At 37.2% G+C, this 25960-nt stretch overlaps 1 protein-coding gene and 1 long non-coding RNA gene across 6 annotated transcripts in view; one reads left to right on the top strand and one right to left on the bottom strand.

Annotated features, from left to right (window-relative positions):
- CLSTN2 (calsyntenin 2) overlaps positions 1 to 25960 on the top strand; it is a 463158-nt gene that overhangs the window by 381907 nt on the left and 55291 nt on the right. For all 4 annotated transcript variants that reach the window (XM_040568122.1, XM_040568120.1, XM_040568118.1 and 1 more), the window contains 4 exons: positions 5217 to 5366; positions 16675 to 16860; positions 20788 to 21036; positions 21311 to 21432. In XM_040568122.1, the coding sequence (XP_040424056.1) occupies positions 5217 to 5366; positions 16675 to 16860; positions 20788 to 21036; positions 21311 to 21432 (707 nt within the window). The remainder of the gene's footprint in view (positions 1 to 5216; positions 5367 to 16674; positions 16861 to 20787; positions 21037 to 21310; positions 21433 to 25960) is intronic.
- LOC121075155 lies at positions 16877 to 24071 on the bottom strand. 2 transcript variants are annotated; one of them, XR_005822758.1, is made up of 5 exons: positions 23129 to 24071; positions 17826 to 17871; positions 17636 to 17744; positions 17427 to 17498; positions 16877 to 17087 (listed from the first exon to the last, which is right to left on the bottom strand). It is a non-coding gene; the product is annotated as an uncharacterized LOC121075155 (long non-coding RNA). The 2 variants fall into 2 exon arrangements; XR_005822759.1 differs by lacking the exon at positions 17427 to 17498.

The raw sequence follows: 25960 nt of genomic DNA, 5'->3' as shown, positions 1-25960 counted from the left end.
ATGGCTCTGACCTGCTCTCTGATCTTGGGGAATATGTTTGATATCTATTTATTACTTAGCTTCCTCATCTTTAAAATGGGTATAACGATGCTTGTCCATCACTGGGAAACATTTAGAAATACATATTCAGATTGCTCTATATGAAGATGAATTACTGAATTATCTGTCCAGTCAGTACAGGTTCTGTCAAATCATGTATCTTTTGAAAGATATTTTTGACAGCAGATCTGGGCAGAGTCTTTCAAGGTCACCTTTACAATGCTGAGATATGTGTCAGGAGCCTTGCAAATCTGGTATTATCAGAAACCTGAAAATTTATAGTTAAGCATTTACATGTGGCTCTTGTTTGTTTATTAAACCAGTTTCTTTCTATTATCATTGAAAAGTGCACACTTCTGAGAAGTCTGAGAAGCACTGCCTCCTAAAAGCACAAGATCAGGTGATTCCAAAATATCGGAAGTCAGGCAGGTGGGGCAGAAGGCCGGCCTGGCTGACCAGGGAACTTCTGCTGGAGCTTAGGCAAAAAAAGAAAGTGTACAGATGATGGAAGGAGGGTCAGGTGATGAGGAAGGAATACAGGGATGTTGTTCGTGTTTGTAGGGAGAAAATTCATGTGGCCAAAGCCCAACTAGAGTTGAAGCTGGCCATGTCTTTGGGAGACAATAAAAAAGGGTTTTTTACATATGTGAACAGAAAAAGGAGAACCGAAGAAAACATAGGTCCGCTACTAGACGGGGAGGGTCTCCTCACAGACAATGACATAGGCAAAGCAGAGACGTTTAACGCCTTCCTCGCCTCTGTCTTCAACACTGATGATGGGCTTCGGGACCCTGGGTGCCCTGAGCTGGAGGACCATGACGGTGGGAATGACAAACTCCCAACCGACCCTGAATGTGCGCGGGAATTGCTGCTCCACCTGGATCCATACAAGTCCATGGGTCCAGATGGGATTCATCCCAGGGTGCTTAAAGAGCTGGCTAATGTCATCGCGGGACCTCTCTCAATTATTTTTCAACGATCTTGGGAATCTGGAGAGGTCACAGTAGACTGGAAGCTGACAAATGTTGTGCCAATTTTCAAGAAGGGTAAGAAAGAAGACCCTAGCAATTACAGGCCTGTCAGTCTCACATCAGTGCCTGGTAAAATTATGGAGAGGGTGATCCTTGAAGTTATTGAAGCGCACCTGGGGGACGACGCAGTCATTGGTCCCAGCCAACATGGGTTCATGAGGGGTAGGTCCTGCCTAACAAATTTGATTTCCTTTTATGATAACATCACCCATCTAGTCGATCAAGGGAAACCAGCTGATGTGATCTTCTTGGACTTCAGCAAAGCTTTTGACAGTTTCCCATAGGATCCTACTGGACAAAATGTCCAGCATACAGCTAAACAAAAACATCATGCGATGGGTGAGCAATTGACTTACGGGCAAGGCTCAAAGGGTTGTGGTAAATGGTGCCACATCTGGCTGGCGGATGGTCACTAGTGGGGTCCCTCAAGGCTCCATGTTAGGGCCAGTCCTCTTCAATGTTTTTATAAATGATTTGGATGTAGGACTAGAAGGTGTTTTGAGCAAATTTGTTGACGACACCAAACTTGGAGGAGTTGTGGCCTTGGAGGAGGGTGGAAAGGCCTTGCAGAGAGATCTGGACAGATTGGAGAGCTGGGCGATCATCAACCACATGAAGTTTAACACAAGCAAGTGCCGGGTCCTGCACCTGGGACGGGGCAACCCTGGCTGTACGTACAGACTGGGTGACAAGACGCTGGAGAGCAGCCCTGCAGAGAGGGATCTGGGGGTTGTGGTTGACAGCAAGTAGATTGTGAGCCAGCAGTGTGCCCTGGCAGCCAGGAGGGCCAACCGTATCCTGGGATGCATCAAGCACGGCATCGCTAGTCGGTCGAGGGAAGCGATTGTCCCGTTCTACTCTGGTGCTGGTGCGGCCTCACCGCGAGTACTGTGTGCAGTTCTGGGCACCACAGTACAAAAAGGACATTAAACTGTTGGAGAGTGTCCAGAGGAGGGTGACGAAGATGGTGAAGGGCCTAGAGGGGAAGATGTATGAGGAGCGGCTGAGGTCACTTGGCCTGTTCAGCCTGGAGAAGAGGAGGCTGAGGGGGGACCTCATCGCAATCTACAACTTCCTCGCGAGGGGGAGTGGAGAGGCAGGTGACCCATTCTCCGTTATCACCAGTGACAGGACCCGTGGGAACGATGTCAAGTTGAGGCAGGGGAAGTTTAGGCTGGACATCAGGAAGAGGTTCTTCACCGAGAGGGTGGTTGCACACTGGAACAGGCTCCCCAGTGAAGTAGTCACTGCACCAAGCCTGTCAGAGTTTAAGAAGCGATTGGACTGTGCTCTTAGTCACATGGTCTAAACTTCTGGGTAGACCTGTGCGGTGCCAGGAGTTGGACTTGATGATCCTTATGGGTCCCTTCCAACTCGGGATATTCTATGATTCTGTAAGTCATTGTAATACTCCTGTTGATGAATGCTCAAATACAGTTCTTGCTGGCTCTTGGCAGCTGGGGCTGTTGAACTGTTGCTCCTGTGAGCAGGCTGAAGTAAGAAGCCATTCATGCAACAGCAGTAGTCCTAGTCTCTTGTAAGGGTTAGGAGATTGTTTCACACTTCCTATACTTACAGGAAGCAGGAAATTCAAAAGGGGATTGCATTCGTAAACTAGTCAAGTCTTTCCCCCGTTCTTGTAACTGCTCCCAAATAAGATGAAAGACACCCATAAAATAGGGATGTCTGCATCAAACTATCCCCCAGACTGACCATGAAGAAATAGAGGTGTAGATGTGTGTGCCCTCATATGGAAATATTTATATTTCTGTTGTTGCTTACCTGATTTTGTTTTGTTTTTAAATCTGCTATAGCTCTGGCTATTTCCAGGAAAAGGCAGAGATTTAGAAAGACTGAAGAAAATTAAATTTACAGGGTAATTGTGAACTGTGTAGAGAAGTACTTACTTCTCCCATTAAAATTTCCTTTTTTATTGATTACCCTTTTATTTGTGGATGAGATGCAAATAGGAATTTTCAGTCTGTCATCTCTAAAACATTAATTAGTCTGTATTTATAGTACTTGCCGTCCATCTACTTTTTAATCATATTGATTAAATTGTAAAATAAAGTAGCATAAAGTATCAGAGGTAACAGAAAAATGGAATAATTAGGAAATCAATAAACTATTCAGTAGCATATACAAGACATCCAAATGACCTTCCAGAATAACACCTAATAGTCAGAATCTTTGTAGACCAAATCATAAAAGACCATAATGAAGTACAAATCTTGGAAGATAGATTTAATGAAATGTAAATACATTGTATGATTTCTAAATCTTAGGGGACAGCTAATGGGCCAAACAAATTCTAGCAGTCTGCTAATGTCAGCTTAGCCAACTTTGGTTTCTTGAGTTCTCTCTGATGACTGTGGACTAAAATAATGCCAAGGAGAACCAAACAGGAAGGTATAAAAGATTCATGTAAAATGAAATGCAGAAAGGAAAGAACAACTGAGCAGATGCTAAGTGAATAATTAAGTATATAGTGCCAGTTTTGCACCAAATCCTCTTAAGTAGGTACTAATGAAGCAACTCAAGACAGTAAAATGGGTAGATTAGGTTTCTGTTGTTTTGCTAATTACTAACTCAAAAATAATTAAGTAGTTGATACCGTTTGTGCAGTTGGATTTGTGCTGGGAAGATGCACGGCAGACTTAAGAATGCCTGGCAAGGTGCCTGTGAAAGAGAATTAAGGAAGCTGTAGGGTATAGTACTGTTTCCATACTGTCCTCATCAGGACTTTCTACTGCTCCATTTGAGATACATAAATGGTGATAGGGCTTTTCCCATGCTGTGCCCTGTCCAGGTGTGGCCTCAACAGTGCTGAGCAAAGGGGGAGGATCACCTCTCAACCTGCTCTCCACGCTCCTCCTGATGCAGGCTAGGATCCGTTGGCCTTCTTGGCCACAAGGGCATACTGCTGGCTCAAGTTTAACTTGCTGTCTGCTATGACCACCAGGTCCCTCTCCACAGAGCTGCTCTCCAGCAGGTCAGCTGCCAACTTGTACTGGTGTCTGGGGTTATTCCTCCCCCTGTGCATGACCCTGCACTTGCCCTTATGGAACCTCATGAGGTTCCTCTCCGCCCAACTGTCCAGCCCATATTCATTTAGATGAAAAAGAAAGCAGTGTCAATGACATACTTTGATCAGCACCTGTTGGAAATCAGACCACTGTATTTTACTAAATTTGAAGATCTGGGTGCTCCTCACTCCAGATTTGGCCCAACTGATTTTGCACATCTGTACTTAAAAGCAGTTTAGCGGAGCATTTGTTCAGAGTAAGCATTCAAAGAGATGGTACAGCAGCCCAGTGCAAGCATGCGACATACTCTAAACAGTCTCAAATTTTGGTTTGAACAATAAGTGCATCTCAGTGGAAAAGAACATAATTAAAATGCTGAACTTGTTAATTACATGAACATACGGGTGCACAGTAATCTTCCAGTCCTGGAGAAATACTCCAAGAAAGACATTTCCTTGTGAAAGTTATTTCTTTGATCCTAAAACAGGTGATTTGTCACCTTCATACATGTGTCAGGTTCAGCAGATAATTTGTTGTTGAGTTCTGTTTTCCATGTGGTAGCTCAGTGCTGTCATATCAAATACTGCTGAGCATTATATAGAAGGCGATTCTGCACCTTATTTTTAAAACCCAGGGAAAGGGGTTAAAGGACTAAAAATATCTCTGACTTAAAGGGTAACAACTTTAGGGAGAAAATAGGCTGGAAATATATTCAACAATGCAGCTCAGGAGTGCAAGGTGCAGCTGCCACATTAAGGCAGTGTATTCTGGGAAGATGTGGAAAATAAGGTTGCATCTACTCATACTTTAAATGCAAAGATGGAACTACTAAATAGTCTAGTCTTCAGAAAACGTTGTTGCGCAGATGTGTTCTAATTCAAATATGTCCAAGTAAATCCTTAGTATTAGTAAATAATGTTATAGTTTGCCTAATAACTTCTTTATTTGTCTGCTGGATAGAAAGAAAGTACTACCCACTCCTTGTAATTGTCCTGCCTGTGAATGTCCTGTGTGCTCCAAAGAGCTTTCAGATTACATAACATTCATGGTTAATCAGCTATTATAATCTGTATATGCTTAGCCAAGAATTGCTGAATGTTGTCTTGTATTGATTCTATAGGTAACATCAGAAACACTGAGAAGCTGAACTATGATAAACAGCATCAGTATGAGATAATGGTAACAGCTTTTGACTGTGGGCAAAAACATGCAAGAGAAGATGTCTTAGTACGAGTTAATGTAAAACCAGTGTGCAAACCAGGCTGGCAAGGTAAGGTTTAATAGTTTATATATTTTAAAGTTATTTTTCTTTTTTAGTATTTTTTCTTTGCCATTTTTTCCCCTCACACACACAGTAAGGAGAAACTATGTTGCTTATTGCAGTGGTATAGAAAACTGTTGCTATTTCTGTTGCTTACTTTATTATGAGCCTGTTAAAAATGTGCATAACAATCCCATAGTTGGTTAGATTTGCAGTGTTTCTTTAGTCAGAACCAAAAATCAAACACAAAGGAGACTGAATATACAGAAAGGTTAAAAAACGTTTCTGGTTTGCTTTTCTCCTACTGCTCCTTTAAATAAACCTTTTGGAGCCACCATGACAAGGTACTTTTCCTGTCTGGACCAGAAGATTTCAGATTATATTGTTCCAATATGGAAATGTCTTCCGTATGCATGCACAAATGCATGAGTCAAGGCATGCTCAACCAGTAGTAGGTATGAAAGGCATGTTTTATCCAGATTACTGTCTTTGTATTGAGAAATTTCAGTAGGAATATATATATATATATATATATATATATTTAAAGGGTTTTAAGGAGCTGCAGTCTACTGTCTAAAATGGTGAAAACCCAGATGGTGATATACTGAGAAGAAGGAAAAATTCAGTCTGGCTGTTACACGTGAAGGCAAATTTGTTGAACAAACCCTAAGAAAAAAAAGCATTTTCTTTGTAAAGTGAGGCACCCCCCTATCTAGAGGATTTCACACTGGCATAAATCTATAATATAATTTCATTTTCAGAGTCTTCATTTAAAACATTTTAATTTCTCAGGAATGTATTAGCTGCCTCCACCCCCCAAGTATTTTGAAGAGCATTTTTATTTTATATATATATATATATATATATAAACATTTGCATATCTTAAACAGATCTTATTGTTCAAAAACTCATGACTTATGCTATAAAACCAATACAGTATCTTTACGCTGTGGAAATGTTCTGTTCCTACTTTATGGAGTCATTGCAAATGAATGAAATATACATTCTAGGTTGGAATTTGTATTAGAATGGGTGCAATTGTTGATTTGTAGTTTCCACATTATTTCCACTTGAATATTTTATTAACTGGATAATTTTTGCAAAGAGACCTCACTAACAATGATACATTTATACTACCCACTATTGTCATATTTATTTCATAGTTCCAGTGTCAAATATAGTATAGATGGTTATTAATGGTCCCATCAGGTACATATAGATAACAGGTAGCCTATAAAAGTAATACAAACAAACTCACATAAGATTTTTCATGTTTGTTACGCTTTGTTTATCTTCAGTTGTGTGAAGCGTTTGCAAGCCATTTAAGGTTTTAATGCAAAAGCTGGAATTAAACTATTATTTTATGCATACAAAAATTATACTTTCCTAGAAGTCAGCTGTATGTTGGTTGTTTGTTAGACAAACTTTCAGGTATTTAATATAAGGGGCTGCCAGGTTGTAATTTTTAATGTGTGGTGGTAGAAAAATAGACTGCTCATCCTGTTTGGATTTAAAAAGTAAAAAAGAGAAGGAAACAAAAAACCTGAGGGAAAACAGCAAACAGGGAGCAACATTTCTTAAAAATAAATAAATAAATGTAATCCATGATTGTTTCAAGCCACTTGTCTAAAGTTGCTTGAATTTGGGCTTTCATCGTGCTTGAATTTGGACTTTTTATTTCTGTGGCAATTTGGCACAGTCTTTCTTCCTACTGGTCTGACAAAGTTTTATGTCTTAAAGTTTATCATAGACAGGGCATAAATATCAAATAGGTTCTGCTCTAGCTTATTCCATGCTTGTTGAATTGTACTTTTCTACCTGTTAGAAGGATACCTGCTTCATTTAACTGGCATGTCTCCATGTTGAATTACACACAGTGCAAGTGGACAGTACTTGCCTAGTCAGGGTATAAGGTCCTTAAGTAAACAATTGTGTATATGACATTAGTTCTTAATCATCACATCATTAATTATAATTTGAAAGATGCAACGTAATACTTGTATACAGAAATTTGTACATTGCTTTTAGAGAATTTTCTATGCCTACTTATTTTTAAAGGTGAAGATAGTTGCACAGGTTGTGGTGTTTTTCACTTTGAACCAATATCTGTAAAAATTAACTGTCACTAGAAAAACAAAACAAACAAAACCTTTAGTATTTCCAGTACTTAGAGAGTACCTACAATTACAGTGTTCTTACTTCCCTGTGTCTGTCACTCTGTGACCTCTCCACAAAGAGGCAGCTAGCAGGTATGCTCCATCATCTTTGCAATAATGATATATTTGAAGACTGGATGACTAGGAAAGGTACAATAGTGTTTTGCTTGACAGAAGAGAAATATTCTGAGCCTTTGGCTATAATATAAAACTTGACAAAATATGATTTTTTCTTGTTCTTCAGTGTTAGCTTGAGCAAATAAATACTTGGAAATTCACTTTTATAACAATAGCAGTTCTTAAAAGTTATTGGCTTTAGTAATCTGAAACACTGTGCAGTTCTTCGCATGAATATCATGAATAGAGATGGTCTAATAAATTTAATGTTAGAAGTTTCAGTGCCATCACAGATGCCCTTCAAATAACCTCCACTGCAGAAGGGTGAGACAGCGAAGACTTCTTGTACGCAGAACAACACACAAAAAGATTCCTGTTTCTAGAGGACAAGTCCATGTGACAAGAATGTATAGCAGAGCAAATAAGACTCAATAGGCCTAGGTGCCATACTTTAAACAATTTTCCCTTTGACAGAGAACAATTCTAATAGCATTCAAGGTGTCATGCTGAACAACTAATATGGGGGGGGCTGGCTGGGGTGGGGGGACTGGCTGCTTGGGAATAGGTAGGGCATTGGTCAGCAGGTGGTGAGCAATTGCATTGTGCATCACTTCTTTTGTACACCCTATTATTAGTAGTACTATTATCATTTTTATTTTCCTTTCTTTTCTGTCCTAATAAACTGTCTTTATCTCAACCCACAGACTTTCATTTTTTTCTGATTCTCTCCCCCATCCCAGAGAGGGAGGGAGGAGGGTGAGCGAAGGGCTGTGTGGTGCTTAGCTGCCAGTCAGATTAAACCGCAACAGTCTAGCATCTACTTCCCTAGTCTTTGAAGATGAACATTAATCTACCATCAACAACCATTCTCACACAGGCATTTCTGGTAAATTACAAGCTCTTTTAGAAATAAACCTGACCCAAACTCACATTGGGCCATTCTGAGCAGACTATTCCAAAATGGTATTGGTGTCCTAAGGAAGCTGAAAATTTCTATTTATCTACCTAATAAATTGACACATTAACTACTCTCGTTAGATGTTTTTATAAAGATATTGCCCATTCCTTTTTAAGGCATGTAGGACTCATTAAGGTGACGTAGGGCTTTGCCACCACCAAAAGGCATATTCCTACCCCCTCTTCCATGTTGACTAGTCATTCAGAGACCACAAAAAGTTCACAGCTTGCTTCTCCTGCTGAAATATAGTCTCCTTTGTTCAGAGAAGGGCTGCTTCTCTTTTAGTAGTGGAGTGATCTTAGATCACTTCTGAATCCACATACTTCATAGATAGTATTTGCAGAAGGCACTGTGAGTGATTTTTAAAATGGTATTCATGTGGGCTTTCCAGTAAAACCCAATTACAGAGAAAAAGCAAAACTGTCTCTGCTTTTGCTCTTAACAAGGAGAAAGATGATTACTAAAGCAATTGGTTATTGTGAGGGAAAGAGAGGGGTTTGGTCAACTACAGAAACCACACATGAGAATAATATTCCTAGTCCTTAGGAACAATTTCAGAGACCCAAATATTTTCTGTAGTAAATGTAAATTTACTTCCATTCTTGTTGTGCACATACCTAGCAGTTTAAAATGCAATGCTTTTGTTGTCTTAATATTTATTAGATATTTGCCCTTTTTGTGAATAAAAGCTACTGCTTGATGCCACTCTAGTCTTGGAGCTGCTGTGTCCTTTAGCCCATTAGCCCATATGTCCCATTAGCCATATGTCCTTAAACCTGGGTAATCATAATGAAATGCACATATTGAGCTGTTAACTCGAATCAAACTATTTAGTGGAATACTCAGTCTTACCTATTTCAGGCATTTGAAAATTAATGGAATTGGTGAGTACCTCTAGTTTGGGGGCTCAGAATTTACATAAGTTTATATTCATTTGCAGTACTTCTATCATCATTGTTCTTCTTGCTCTGTTTGCTTACCAGACATACTTAGAGAAAGCAGTCATGTCTATTTCAATCTCACTTTGAAGATGGAAACAGCTTTTCTCAGCTAATTCTATATACAGATTACAGCTAAATACATCTTTCATGAACATGGCCTTTTCCTAGAAAGACATTGTGATATATAATCAGACTTTTTTTTTTTTTTTCCTGGATATATCAGACTGGTGTTTTATGGGCATGCTGTTAACTTAGTGGAATCAGCTCTTTTCCGATGTCGCATTCTTTAGCGGTGACACCAGTTCACTGAAGAAGTTCCTGAGAATGAACTGGCACTTTGTGTTATAACCACAAAGAGGTTATAACTATTTCTATAACACCAGTTCTCAAGGTCTTATTCTGTGCTTTGGATATCCTGTTTCTATATTGACTTCCAATGTAAGATTACCTTCCCGTTTCATCATTAACAAAAGTAATTAATACAGTCCTGGTTTTGTGTGAAGATCAGGAATAGAAATGTAAAATAATCCCATGGAGGATTCATAAGAATCCTTACTAGTTACTTCCCTGTGTACCACAAGCTTTACTTTTTCTAGAGTAACCCACTGTTGCCCTCTTTAGAGAATTGTGTGCATATTACACTTGAAATACTAATGCCTGCCTTCTCCATCTTAAGATATAACAGAAAACATTCATTTTAGACATATTTCTAGATTCTTAAGTCCATATACCTCTTTGGAAGTTCACTTCCTTTGTTCACTTTTCTACATTGGGGGGGAGGAGAAGGAACAGAGGGACATTTCTCATTGCAAGCTCTCCATGAGCTTCACTGTGGCAATTCTCATTTCACTGAGAAATTTCTTACTTCTAAGATGTTGCTGATGGGTCCATTGTTGTGTTTTCTCTACTCAGGAGAGAAAGCACTACAGAATATTCAGCTAGGTTTGAGGCTTTTCCCTATGTTTTGTTTCCTCTGCATGTTACTACTTCTAAATAGTCTTTGCATCATGGCCTTAATAAACTTGCCACACAGGTTTTGAAATCCTCAATTCATTTGATTTCAGTGACTAGTCCATGTAGTCTTTCAGTCCGTCTTCTGGAATTTGAGAACATAAGAGAACAAAATCTTGCATGCTGTTCAGTAGAAAAGTTCCTTGGAATACGAAGATCCAAATTCTAGTTACAGCCTTTGTTCTCCAAGATTAGGAAGCTGCCTCTTGCCATAATTACGTCATTTTTCTGGTAGCTTGTCCTTCTGAAAACATTAGAAGTCTCTAACCACATCTAAACCTGGTGTCAAGGAGCATCCAGAGGAGGATTACTTCCTAAGGAAAGGCAAAGCAGGAGCCTAATTGTAGTAACAAAGCCAGCAGAGCCTTCACCAGCCAGGGCCAGCCCCACAATGGCCAGGTGAGGTGAACAGCACAGACCCAGAGTTGGGAGCCAGGTTCAGCCAAGAGCTCAGATCCTCAGGCAAGTTCATGTTGAGGAGGCAAGTCCCAGGAAGTCAATCCATAGGTCAGGATTAGGATCAGGTCTCTGATCACTGTGCAGGTCCACAGCCATGAGGTCAGGCTGAGACCAAGCCAGGAAGTCAGCCCGTGGGCCGACAGCTGGATGAAGGACATCCACAGCCAGGTATGGGTATGTTTGTGGTTGAACTGGAGAGCAGCACTCCTACAGGAACTTAAGTTGGGCCAGGACTGAAATCTCAGGGCTGAGCTTAAATCTGTTTAAGGTCCTGGGCCCATGGGTGTTAGTGGAAACCCCAGGTGAGTCTTATGGAGGCTCATTAGGGCTTATTAGTAGACTTCGGGCCCTGACACCTGGGTTGTTGCAGCAGATACCTATTATTATTCAAATGCAATCTCACACCAAATAATTGTTTAACCTTTGCTGTTTTTCCTGTATTTACTTTCTCATATGATTATTTGGTTACGCCAAATCCCCACCATTAGGATTTTTTGTTTTATCACTCAACAGTGTATTCAGTATCATGTATCTCCAGTTCAGACACAACAGTTATTTCACTGTGGTTTACTAACTCCTGCAAGAGCAAATTTTACCCCTGTCCTGCACGAGTTCAAATTTCTTTCTCTCTCTTTGTTTAAAAATAAAAAATAAAAATCAGCATGTTGCAGAAAGAGAAGGTGTATATAGTTGTTTACTTACGCTTACGAGTTCTGTACTCAAATCTCTTAGCAAACCGTGGTGCATCAGCACCATGGAAGTTAGCTTCAGTCTTCCTTTGGCTATGGAGAGGCTTTAACTAGGTCAGACTTTCTGATTATCATTTCTGTAACAGGTCAGTCATCATATTTAACATCCATAAATTTGTATGTGGCATCAGATTTAGCGGTCTGGTCATTTATATGTTGCTATCTTGTATATTAGCTGTAAAACCTAGATTTGTTTATTAGTTTTTTTATTATTCTGGCATAGCACTAATGGTGCTGGATGAGTAACAACTTTAAATATTATTTTGCAGTGTTGGTTAAAATTGTACGTAGTTTATGTGTTCATACATATGTGTGCTAGTGTATGTATATATTTACTCATATATTTATTCTTATATATGTACATATGTATATTATATACACGTTTATTAAAACAGAGGAAAATACCATTAATCAAAAATTCAGTTCCTTCTAAACACATCTTTTTCTACCAGATTTTCCAAGAGCTTCTTCAAGATAGTTTTGAGATTTTTCTAGCATGAGAAGCATGGTCCTAGCTGATAATTAAATATTGCTTTGGTTTGGCATAATTTCTGCCAAACTTTCCTAGCACAATATATGTGTGGAAGCAGTTATAGGAGCTGTGGCATCCCTTGCAAAGTTGCCTACTTTATTCCCAAGAGAGAAAGCAGTTCTTTCTATCTGTCTGACCCTTTAAAACTTAGCAAATGGTTTTCAGGGAATGAAAACACAGTGACATTGATGGATCCTGGAAATAGTATTCTGCTGATGTTTACTAGCTGATTTCTGGCCAATTAACTAGACGACAACCTACCAAATTCACTCATGTATAACGATTGATTTCAAGAATGGGAAACTGCTTAGCCTGAACAGACCTGGTTAGTTTAGTAGTTCAGGATCTTCACAGAAATGAAGTTATTTAAGAAAGGGACAGGCACACATTCACAATAGGTCTTCTAACTTTTCTTCTGAGATGACAAAGCATAGCAGATGATGTGTTTTAATGCTAATGATATGTTTAAAATTAAAATGATAATGTTAACACAATTTTGTTCACCTGTAATCTCTGTCAGGAAACAGCATTCAGAATTTCTTGAAAAATCTTTTGCAAGGCTGAAATTTCCTGTTTTACAAGTAAAAATTTTCCTCTTTCAGAAGTTTTGAGGAGGGTTAATCAGGAAGTAGGATGGATAAGATGATTGCTTTGTGTGTCTTTGCATTTTTTTTCCAAATAGGAAAATAAAATCCTTGGATTTTTATTTTTATTTATTTTTTTTATTTTTAAATTGGCACGTTTTATATGTATATATATGTATATGCATGTATATGTGTATATATAAATATAAAGAATATGCCATCCAAGGGAAACTACACAGGAACTGTTATCCATGTTTGTTTTGCTAAAAAGAAAGAAAAAAAATCCTTATCTTTACTTTGAAGTGGAAATTCGAGTACAAAGCATTGCCTAGCAGTTTGAAACTGGAAAAGGAAAAACAATGTATTGTGCTTCTGATTTATGACCCCACACAAACTATACACTTACATTATTCCATATGGAAGTCTGCAATACATCAGTTGAAATGTGCTTAGCAGAACAATAGCCAATCTGGTACCACAGGCTCAGATATGAGGGATGAGTGCTATTGGTTAGCTGATGTGTGCTGTGTATTTCATGCAATTATTTAAAAGAAACAACATTTCATATGTTGATATCTTGACTAGGTGGTGATAATTTTATTTTAGAAAAATCTGTGCCAGATGTCAAGAGTTTGAGAAACAGCCCTGTGTTTTATGCCAGTAGATCAAGTCCCTGAATGTATAAACTGTTATTAATGGCAAACCAAGATTTAAGTTAAACTTCTATGAGTCCTTTCTCTTCTTCATAGTAGGTGCCTGACTATGCTATGTTTTGAGAATCCACTAATGTTATCGTAAATAAAATCCAAGTCAGCATATTTAGATTGCAGTAAAAAGCAAAGCCTAACAACAACAATAACAACAAAAGTAAAGCCTTAAAGTGCTTATATGGTCTTAACAAGGCTCTAAGTGCTTCCGCAGCATCTTGGTGCTAGTTTCTGTGAATTACCTAAAGGAAAAGTGCTGGCACCGTGTAGACAAAAAAAAATTATCCTGAAGAATACACTCATTTTCAGAATATCTACACAAAGATACCATGAGTAGCATATCTTTAGATCATCTATTACTGTCTCACAACAAATGTTTGCAGATAAAAATATTAGATGGACTGTCAACATTCCCTGAATGGGAAGTTCTTTTAGAGCCCATCAGATTTGGGTTGACATGTTGGGAGAGATGTGGTCCAGTCTCCGCAAGTTTCACTCCAGCATAGAACCAGTATTGCTCCCACATCAGCCTTTACCCACCTCCAAATACACATTCGTCAGCTTCTTTACTGACTTCACTGGTGGTGAGATGTAGAGAGTGCTGGCCTCAGCTTCAACATCTATGGGATGCTGAAATGCTATGGGGACAGATTCTGTATAAATAAGACACTCTTTCTGTAGCACAGCTATAACTACTTTATGGACTGTCCAGCTATTGCAAATATTATATATAATATAATATAATTATATATTATATGAGGAGGGATCCTTGGCTGACTTCCTAAATCCACACTCACTTTCCTCCAGTGAAAGGAATGCAAGTGGGATTTAGGATGAGGATTAGTCTGTAATGCTGCAGGGGACCAATGTACAATGATATTAGTTCAAGTATAGCTGATGTTTTACAATTTAAAGCTGAGAAAAACGTAGGTGATTTAGAATATTCAGGGTTTATGATCTCTGGGTACGAATGATCACTTTTGCCAAGTAGAAAGGTAATACTGTGAAATGAAACACCTCTTCTAGTCCAAGAATTTATGCAGCAGAAACAGAGGTCTACCGTTACTCTTCCCTATCAGTAGCGGCATTTTATATAGCATATTTTATATAAGACATTCTTCATATAACTGCAGTTGTGTGCATTTTCAAATAGATATGTTACAGTTAATAATTCAGTTATATCTGACATACGATAATGAATATTTTGCTTGAGTGTCAGTTAATTTGTGAGAAGCAGGAAAGTGGCTGAAAACCTGAAAGCTGCTGAGGTAGTCAGAAATGTTTCAGGTACATATACGACACTCTGTTTTTCTTTCTGGGTAGAGGATTATAATGCTTTAACATAGTGAATAAGAGAGTAGGAGCAATAATTCATATATCATTAGCATTTGTTCAAAACAGCAAATTATTTTTATCTTACGTATTTGAAAAATCTACTCTTGTTTGACTGGAAAAATGTTAACCTCGAGTTTCTGGAATGGATAGGAAAAAGAAATTTGTTATTGTAATGATGTACCTTATATGATACTTGAAATTTTATGGGAACCTTTTAATTTGACAATTACAGACAAATGTATACAATACTGCACAGAAAATCTAGTTTTATATGGAATATTATTACCTGAAAATTGCTACTAAAATAGTAACTCAGCTGATGTATGCACAGGCAGTGAAGTAGTCATACCTGTCTTTTAGTCAATGATGTACATGACCTAAAGATTTTAATAAAATTAGATGTAATACTCCATGAGGTCTCAGCTTCCACATGGGAACAAAATGCTATGTCATTGCCATTTGAATTACAAATCACAAAGAAAATCTGAGTCCAAGTTCTGAGATTCAGACTGTCAGCATCCCATCCTCTTTGTCTGGACTCTGGACTAAAGATTGGTCTGCATTTCAAAACATTTGCCTGGACTCTCAGATGCTTTTGTAAATTTTTAATCCAGTAAAAGATGATGGGGTATTTAGAGCACCCTTTTTCAAACTTTCTGAAAATGATGTCAGTTAACTCTTTCACCTACTAAATATATCTATCTATATGATTAGTTTTCCTTCCAGTGGTATTTAGAAAGAAAGTTTCTGTACATTTGCTTTAAGAGATTTCACATACTGCCAGGACCTAGAATTTTCCCATTTATGGAGTCCTCTTTTACCTAGGACTTAAAAAGGAGAGAGAAACTTTAACACATTAATTAATGTACACATTAGCAGAGCTGAATATAGTTTTGTGACTTCAAAATAATTAACTATTTATATCTCTGTATTAATGCAGCATTCTTATTTATATTTCATAGCAAGTTGGCTATAGTTAGCTAAAACATGAACAGGAAAGATACCTGAAATTCATGGTTTTAACTGATGATATTTGTTTGGGTTTTCTCTGAAGCTGGTTGTAATTAGTTGGATTTAAAAATTAAATGCTTCTGTTGAGAAACATAGTGTCATGCATGCCATGTCCAGGCAGCTGCCTAGGGCAGGTGGTTGTTTGAATGTTGTGGGCTGTAAGACATCTGCATAAACACAGATTAGCCAGACCTGGCTGAAAGCGTGGGTAGTCTTTTCATCTGTAGCTTTCAGTCACATATATTTTACAAAATTAAGAAGATATCTGAAGACAAGAGGTGGCACTACAGATGTGTTATATTAGCTTTTAGACACAGTCGAATAGGACTTATGCATATAGCCAGGTCATTGGAGATATTTCTTCTTTATCAAAAAACTATGAAATTTTACCAAACTAGTGGAGCCAAGAGCTTTCTCTCAGTAGACCTAGCTTGTACGCTGTCACAAGGACATGGACAAACTAGTTTGCAGGCTGTCACAGGGACATGGACGTTGGAGACCCAGACTGACACCTATTAGCAGTTATGTCAGGATATGTAGCCTGTGTTTGCGTGACGTAGCGATATTACTTTATTGAGCTTGATGCTCTTCTAGAAAGAGGGGCAAAACCATTTTTTTAGAACAGTAACTAGCTGATGCCAAGTTCAAAAAAAATTATTTTTATCTTAGCCAGGGACTTTGAGAGCAATATGTAATTTAAAATTGTATTCTTTTCACCTCTTTAATCACTTTTGGATCTCTTGTTATATTTTTCCAGACTGGAACAAACGTATTGAATACAAGCCTGGTTCTGGCAGCATACCTTTGTTTCCCAGCATTCATCTAGAAACATGTGATGGACCAGTTTCCTCAATACATGCAACCATTGAATTGCAGACCAATTACATTGGAAAGGGCTGTGATCGTGAAACGTACTCAGAAAAATCTCTGCAGAAACTATGCGGTATGTATATGGCTTTCAATCAATATAACAATAATATTTTTTCCAGATAAAGAGCCAGTTGTGACCTATAAGCATGCAATACACAGATTTATCTCAGCTGGTTCATTTTTGATTGTAGCAATGAAAATCAAAGGATTGTTGATATTTAACCGGTGCTCTATTCTTCTTGTGTATTCTGTCTTGTGTTTTAGTCTTCCTCGCTCTGCTTTCTGCTCTGTTGCTAAGTACTATGCCAGAACAAAAGCAAACAAAAATAAAGGCACATTACAGGCTATCATGCAAGGAAAAATATTTAAGAAGCACATGGATTTCAGAAAAGAGACATCCTGATGGAGAAAGGCTTCCTAATTATTTTATTGCCTTTTCCTGCTTTTTGATAACTTGGTCTAAAAGATACAAATTCATACTGAACAGTAGATTAAATGCTTGAAGATACTGCTGTATTTTTATGACGTTAAGGGTTATGCATGTGGCAGAACAATGTACATATATTAAGTCAAATACTTTTGCTTTTTGAAATCTACTCTGTCTTCTCCTCTAAAATCCCATTTCCTTAAAGTCCTTACCTGAAGCACTGAAGGTGTGGAACATAGATTCTCCTCATCTCCAAAATACATCTTTCATGGCTTCTTTCTGTTCTGCTATAGCAATTGTGCATATTTTTTCCCCCATTTACTTGTGTGGCTTTTGGATTGGGATGCTCAGCTGTCTGGCTTATGTTTGCTTTGATAACCACACAACAGTGTTTCAAACATAATGAGATCAATACACTAACCTTTAAGAAATAAATTTGCAAATGAAAGTTTTCAGCCACTGTTCCCAAATTGTTAAAATGGAGAGCCGATCCCAGGGGAAAGTAGTTTGCACTTAGGATTACCAACTACCTGTAGAGATTGGGAAAGTGAGGTAAAGATGAATTAGAGTAGTAGAATTCTCATAATATATTTTCAACCTGAAAAACTAACCTTGCATAGTTTAATCTTGTATCTCTGTATCCAACTGATTGGGATCCTAGAAAAACAGGAGAAAAGCCATTTGGCAGCTGTATGCTGGCATGTAAGTAAAATGTTAGCATTTTAAATAAAAATAAATACGTAATAGCTAAAGTCGAGTACTTCTGCCACCTCTAAGAACTTGTGTTGGCAGCAAAAAGAACATTGTTTTATTCCTGTTACAGACCTGTCCTGCAAATGGCACAATCATTCAGAGCAGCTCCTTACTAACACAGCACTAACCTACTTTGATCTGCTAATACTTAAGGAGTAGAAAAGAGAATTTCAAATCTCTCTCTTTTTCTCCAGAATAAACTGGATGTTTCCCCAAACTAGTCAAACTTCAATTCAGTGGTGGTAGCGTGTGTAGGCCTAAGCTGGTGAAAAACAGAATACTCAAAACCATTTCTGCAGATTTGACAGTTCCATTGTAGTAGCTTTAGGCAGCATGTGAGCTGGTGGGCTGATGTAGTGTCTAACAATACTGCTGAACTTCTAGTTTGAACTTAGCATATATGTGAAGGAATAGAATATTAAACACTTGAGAAAACAGAATGTAGAAAGCATGTATAAATGGGGGAGGGATGAGTTCTCATTGATGAAAGAATATTTTTTTCTCCAAGGTTACCATATCTTCACAGAGAAGTATAGGCAGGGTAGAAACTGTTAATAGGACTTTGATAAAAAGGCTATAAATGAAAGTGAACTTTACAATAGAATTGCATCAGGACAAGTTCACGTTTTGGTATTTGGTATTTATTGCCATCCTTACTGTAGAGAGAACAGGTTATCTTATGAAAACAGGTTAAATTATTTCTGGAAATAAGTTTTCTTCCAGAAATGACCTTATTTTATCTAATGGTTGGATAAATAAATTCTTTGTGAAGGAAGAAAACCCTGCACTTTCTTTTTCTCCATCAGTGAATCATCTTATGATTGCAGAGTGCAGAATTGAATGATCAGAGACATATATTCATCAGTGCCATATAAAATGCAAGATTCTCTCTATAATCAAGGATCCAGTTTATAAATCCCATGCTCATTTCTTAATTTATCAGTTGGAAATAAAGAGAATTCGGATGCTAAGCAACAGGCATTAAAATTCATATTTTTATATGACTGATGGTTTAACTCTGCCTTTCAATAACCCAGTGATTTGTAGTCACTTTGACAGTAAAGGTGGGCAGTTTTAACGATTAAATTACACTTGAATCATTTTAAAGTCAGGGAGCTATTAGTATTTTGCCTCAGAGCATTTTAGGAAGCATTTTTTCACCTTGTCATCCAACAATAATAAAAAATAAAGAATGTATGAAAGACTCAATTTGGACTACAAAACATATTCAGAATAAATCTCACTAAATATATATATACATATATTTTTATATATATATATATATATATATATAAAATGAATGCAAAACGAATTCCTTGAGAGAATTATGCTTTTACTTTTAAAACCACCACACCTGTGCAAGTAATTTTATTTTTACCTTTGATTTTATTTATTTATTTTTTTAAATAAGTTTATCTAAGTTTTGCTGTTTGAATAAAATCAAGTTCAGTGTTCTCCCATTGATAACATCTGTGTATTAAGCAATGCACTGTGGTGTGTTAATCAGAATTAAAATTTTTCTTTGTGTTCAAATTCTAAATGTGGAGGTTTTAGGTTTGATATTACTATCACTTCAAAATAACCTCATTTTAAAGGAACACATTTTGAACTATTGTCTAAGAAATTCAGTTACTGAATATGAATGTTTTCACATCATCACTATAATATATTTTTAAAAATGTATAGGATACAGTTCCAAAACATTTTTGGCATAACATTCTACACTCCTGCAGAGAGTTGGGATCTTCCCTTGGACACTGGAGGGAGGTTGAGATTTCATACTAGTATGGGATTTTTTAATTCAGTTTGGGTTTGTTCACCATATTCTTATCTGTCAAAGCATCAACAAGAATACACAGGTTCTGTTTTTACTCTGGCAGGCATACTTTCTGTTAAATGCTATCTTTCACAGGCTAAGTAAAGGCTCTGGATACCTGATTACGTGTTTATAAAAAGTGCTGGGCAGTTGTTAAGCTGTAAAAAAAAAAAAATAAAAATACAGAGCTCTAAAGTACTGTGCTGTTCTATTAGATCTTGGCACTATAGTGTTTTGTGTTTTCCATTTCTGGTTTGTTTGGCTCCTCCCCCCCCCCCCATTTAATTTTAACAAATAAATGAGTGTAGCTGTGGACCACTTTTTCATATGTGGACCACTTGTTCATAATTTACTTTCTGTAGGGGAGCTAATCTGGGTTGTGAGGAGCACATGTCTTATATCTATCATTAGGCAAGAACACAAGAACACATGGAGTTACAACCATCATATACCTGAGAGAAGCCAGCATTAGAGTGATATTTTAGGTTTTAGGGTGAATACTCTGTATGCACTAATATTCATACCAACATTATCTATGGCCGACTACTGGACATTAGGATATATATTCTACATTCATCCCTACTCTACTGAATTTGGCAACACATCATCCCCATATACTGTATATCTCCATGCTGTCAGGGAGAGAAGATACGAAATCTCCTTATCCAGATGTAGAGAACTTGGTTTTAGTCATAGCACTTCTCAGAATAATTGAAGATATGACATTAATGGATTTTATAAAATGAGAAATTTCTAAGGAAGTAACCTTAAAATATTTCTACAGTTTCTGTGCAATGCATATAGTCTACCAAACTCTTACGGAGTTGTTTTGCTGGCTACTAGATAGCATATATGTGATTTGACAGTGAAAGTAGTAGGACCATTTGGGAAGTGAAAATAATCTAAAGAGGAATGCATGAATCAGGCCCTGTGCCTATACTAAATTCATTTGCACAGCTCTTTTATTAGTTTCTCATTGTGTTCTCATTATGTATCATTTGCAGGAGCATCCTCAGGTGCCATTGACCTGTTACCATCTCCCAGTGCAACAACTAATTGGACAGCTGGGCTTCTCATGGATAACAATGACATAATTTTTAAATTTGATGGAAAGCAAGGAGCCAAAATTCCAGATGGAATAGTCCCAAAGAATTTAACTGATCAATTCACCATAACTCTGTGGATGAAACATGGACCTAGCCAAGGATTAAGAGCTGAGAAAGAGACTATTCTCTGCAACTCTGACAAGACAGGTGAGTCTGTCTATTGACAAAATGTTTGACAAAGGGCATAACAAAGTTGGTAGAATATTACTATTTCTCCTCAGTTAAAGCAGTTTGAAAAACAAATAATGAGCTGGGTTTGGTGCCATCCTGAGAGTTGGTTGGTGATTTGACAGCTTATTGAGGGGCTCTTGATGGGGACTGGTTGTTTTTTTGTCCTTTGGGTGTATATTGCTTTGAAACACATTCACCTAAACAAGTGTTGATGATAGTTCAGAGTGCTGATCTTGTTCCCTTCTTTCAGAGATGAACCGACATCACTATGCCTTGTATGTGCACAACTGCCGATTAGTGTTTCTGTTGCGTAAAGACTTTGATCAGGCTGACACATTTCGCCCTGCGGAGTTCCATTGGAAACTGGATCAGGTAATTTTTCTTATCTATAACCCACCCATACCTAATCTTTCTCTTCATCTGCTTTAGAAATCATAGAGAACAACCCAAATACTGGCATAATTATTTTGAGGAATCAGAAGTCTATTTCAGTTAAGTTGCAAATTCTAACTTGTGATTCTTTATTGAGATCCACAGAAAGAGATAAATTAGTTAACTTAGTTGAGTCGTTTAATATAGTAGGATTTTCAATTGAGTCATTTTAACAGTACATAGAGGTTTATATCCATTGGCAATGGAGAACCTAGAATCATGACATTGCATACAGTTCCCTAAAAGCTTTCCATTTATCATTAAAAAAAAATGGCTGTATCAGCACAACGGAAATGATAGGAGCCTTTACAATAAAGAGTACGCTGACATACAGGAAGCCATTTGTAATATATTTTAAGTCTAATCTGTAGATTTTTACTTTCATCTACTGTGCTGTATGTAATTTCTCCTTATTATGAAGAGTATATTGCAAGGAAATTATTATTAAAGAGATAAGAGTTGTCTTTCAAAGATTTATTAATTTTAAACAAGATAAGGATCATTTGGATGAAAGAGGAAAGATTTCATCAAAGTAGTTATTTTCTCAAAGCGAGTTTCTTCATGTCTTTGGGCCCAAACTGTAATATCAAAGATGTAGATATAGGAATGGTAACTTTCCTAATTTAACTTCAAAATGCATATAAACTACCATCTTTGTCCTGATTATCAGATGAATGCAATGATAAAACCGTATCATGATCGTAGCGCTTGCTTTTCATATCCATTAACCAATTTGGAATCAGTTTCTGCTGTACATGATCTGAAATCTTAAAGTGTCAAAAAAGGGTTAAATTTACATTAGAACATATTTAAGATTACCAGTCTTGAGCAACCAATGTCACCTCAGAAAACACCGTTCTAAGTGCTGAAGATAGATTTATATTTCGATTGTCTGTGTACTAAATATCTAAAATATTCAATGGTACTACAAAGTTTATGCAAAGTGTTTTGACTTTGAAAAGCTAAATGCAATCAGCTTCTGTTCTATAGCCTCAGAATGGGAGAGTAACAGTGTCCTCTCAGTAACTGGAATTTGTATGTAACACTTGTAACTTAGCCATGACAAAACACTGGAAAATGTACTGTCAAGGGCAATTTTCCATTGACAGGGGATGTATTTGACTGTGTGAAAGAACTTTTTCATCTCTATTACCATCTACAATTACTTTATTCACACTCTACTTTCTCCATATGATTTCCATACTTTTTTTTTAAATGGCATAAATTGGAAAGTACAGAAACGTTAATATCTTTCCAATTATTTTTTTCTTTATCACATAAAGACAATATATCCTGAACTATTTTTTCATATAGAGAATATTTTTGTGTGTGCTTGGAATTTGAGCATCATTGATGTTATTGATGAGCAATACATGCTTTTCATATTTATATTTTGACAGCCTTATTTTCTTTCAGACAGCGATGCTTACCAAAGGTATCTCCTTTATGGTTTTTTGATTTGGGAAATATGTATGAGTTTGAAGGTACATTGTTTCAAAATAACATGTTAAGTAAGAGTGTTTGTAGTTAAGTAGAAGTGCTATTTTTTCTCCAGCAAGGAAAAAAGAATGCCTTGGGCAATTCTACAGATTTTGATTTAAATCAATAAACCTAAGATAGTTTCACCAGGAGACACCTTCTCGGATCTTCAGCTGAAGTTAAGTAGAGTCCCAAATATCTGCTGACAGAACCCATTGTTTGTGATGTAAATCCTAGAGGAATCTAAAGATTCCAACTAAGGATGAGTGAATAAGTCCTTGGAGATAGTTTCAGATTCAGTTGATCATACTGTTGAGTTATGTTTCTGGAGGGAAGTTATTTTGCTGAAGCCATCTCAGCAAGAGCGTATACTAAAGGAGTCCCAAGTAGCACTTGACACATTACCTCTTTTCATTTCTACTGTGTGATTCCAAACTATGTATTTCATTGTCTGTCATTTTTGTACCCTAAAATAAGCTTCCAAACTGTAGCACTACAGAGAAGTTGAGTTGCAGTTGGGCACTGAAGGGAGAACCTTCCTAACTATTATTGAAAACTTCTAGATGACAGAAGCCAGAGGTAGATACAAAAGATTTATTAGGTCACATCATTCATTTCATTTCATCTTATTTCATTCAGATACTGCCAAATGATTTCCACAGTATATTTTCAACTGCTCTTTCCAGCTGAGAAAAAGTGTAAGATTAAAGTATGAATAAAGTTTGCTATGGGTTGAGTGACCAGACTTTCATGATGATGAATTTGTATGGCCATGGTGGTACTGCTGTGAATTTTGTTATAATGGACGGACTTGGTAAAGACTGCTCCTTTGTCTCCTCTTAGTGCTTCTCTATCTGGCCTTATATGGTAATTCAAAAGGAATTGTAAAATATATGTGAATAACGGGCTATTAAGGAACTTGTATGGTTTTGAAAACAAGCCAGTCTGAACTTCACTTCAGAGTAGTAAAATTATTTATGTCAGCTTCTATCTGTCTAGCTACAATGGTCTTCCCCTGAAAGCACTGGGTATTTTACAATGTGTATCAAAAAGAAAGTTAACATCCCAGTACAAACTCCTTGATCTCAATAAGAAAAGAAGCCAGGGCTAGTAGATGAAGTGCTCTAGACACTTCTGAAAATACTATCAATTGATTTTTTGCATATTTAGATTCTGAAATACCTCTGGAAATCTCACCTTTAGAAGTGTTTATTCTGTAGTGGCAAATCTTCAGATTCCGTTTTTTTTTGAAGACAAGTATGGGAATTAAGCTGTATCTAACTGTTGCTCAGTTTCTCACCATCTGCAATGCACTGTGATATGCAATGCTGTAGACCGAGTTGAATATATAACTATGAAAGACAGTTCAATGGCTGGTACAAAGCATAGCCACAGTACTATGAAATGTGGCAGAGTACCTTATTTCTGAGCTCACTTTATGATTATGACAACAATCCATAGCTTGCTTATGCTGAGAGGAATCTGGTGACCTTGGATCTGGTGAAGCATAAACTAGTGAAATCATTTATCATTGTTACAGCAGAGTAGTAAAATTTATAATACCAGCTGCTTTGGCTCTACATAGCCCACAAGACTACTTATTATTTCAAGGCACTGACCAAGAATGTGACTTTATTACCATTCCAAATTTAATTTAATTCTTTAGATTGCATTTTTGTGGTGGGTAAGCGTGGCACACAGCTTAATTGCAGACTCAATTCTTGGCCAAATACAAAGGGTCATGTAAGATTTTATAGCTACACCTAAGCAGTGCCTCTGAAACTTTGTGATATGATACAACCGTAACTGTGACGTATACGAGTGTCTCAAACCTTCACATGGTAGTGGCTGCGGAGTTAGCTCTGGGAAAATCGTGTCTTTAAGTCAGTTCATAGACCTAAAGATTTATTTTCAGTGTGGCTTTCAGGGTATTTAGCCCTACTTGTTACATTAAACTGAATGGACTTTACTAAGCTAATTTTTTGCATATTGTGCTAAGCATGCATGACCTGAAAGTGCCATAACCCTGTGCATATGTCCCTTTAGGATTGAACTGCTAAGATATAAGTATACCTGCAAAAATTTCTAATAAGCAGAGTTAACAGACTTTAAACTGAAAGCGTCCTTGTTATTTATAAGAAATGGGAGAGGAGTTGGGGATATCAAAAACAAATTGATTTTTCTCCCACTTTCATCCTTTTGGAAACTAACCATATTTGTCACCTTAGTTGTGAGAGTGCATTAGTTGTAATTTGGAAAGAAAGGTGTGGAAAAAAAACCATGCAAAAACTCAGTGTTAAGTAAGAATGCATGCTGGATGATAAAAACTGCATGGTTTTCCCAAGCGACTGCTATAAATGCTCAGTTAGAGGTGGTTCCCTCCTTTTACTCACTCCCATGTCCTTGGAAGTGCATGTGATCCTTTTTTTCAGTAAGCAGAATCATGACCTTTTTTCTGAGTTTACCATGCATATGTTTAAATTGAGTATCATGAGGTGTTTGTCAACATTTTTATCATTTCTTTTCTCATGCTTTATTATAATAAGACAGTGTTCAAACCTGAGTACCTATTACAAAAAGTTGTCAGCGAAGTCAGTAAAAGACACCTAAATCATCACCTAATTTTCTCAGATCAGTAGGAATATATCTATGTTTTTAAGTGAATGATTTAGGTAGGTATAAATTAGGGCCATCTAAGAATAACACATGAAATATAAAAACTGCCCTTGGTGATATTTTTTTTCTCTGTAGAAAGCTGTGATGACTGATTTTAGGGTTCCCTGCTATTGGGTTTCTTTTTGAGAAAATGGTCATATTGTACAGCCTTCTCTTGCACACAGGAAATAACTGCATATGATATGGTTCTGGTTAGGGACAGCTCTCAGAGCTCTCAACAGCACAAAAGTACCCTTGCATACTGGGGAATTGGTCAGCTTCTTAACTTACATCACTAATCACATTTCTTTTCAGCCACTTGTGCTCTGTCTGG

This window comes from Cygnus olor, chromosome 9 (genome assembly GCF_009769625.2).
Source record: "Cygnus olor isolate bCygOlo1 chromosome 9, bCygOlo1.pri.v2, whole genome shotgun sequence".
Classification (NCBI taxonomy): Eukaryota; Metazoa; Chordata; class Aves; order Anseriformes; family Anatidae; genus Cygnus; species Cygnus olor.
This window is presented reverse-complemented; position numbering and strand designations above follow the sequence as displayed.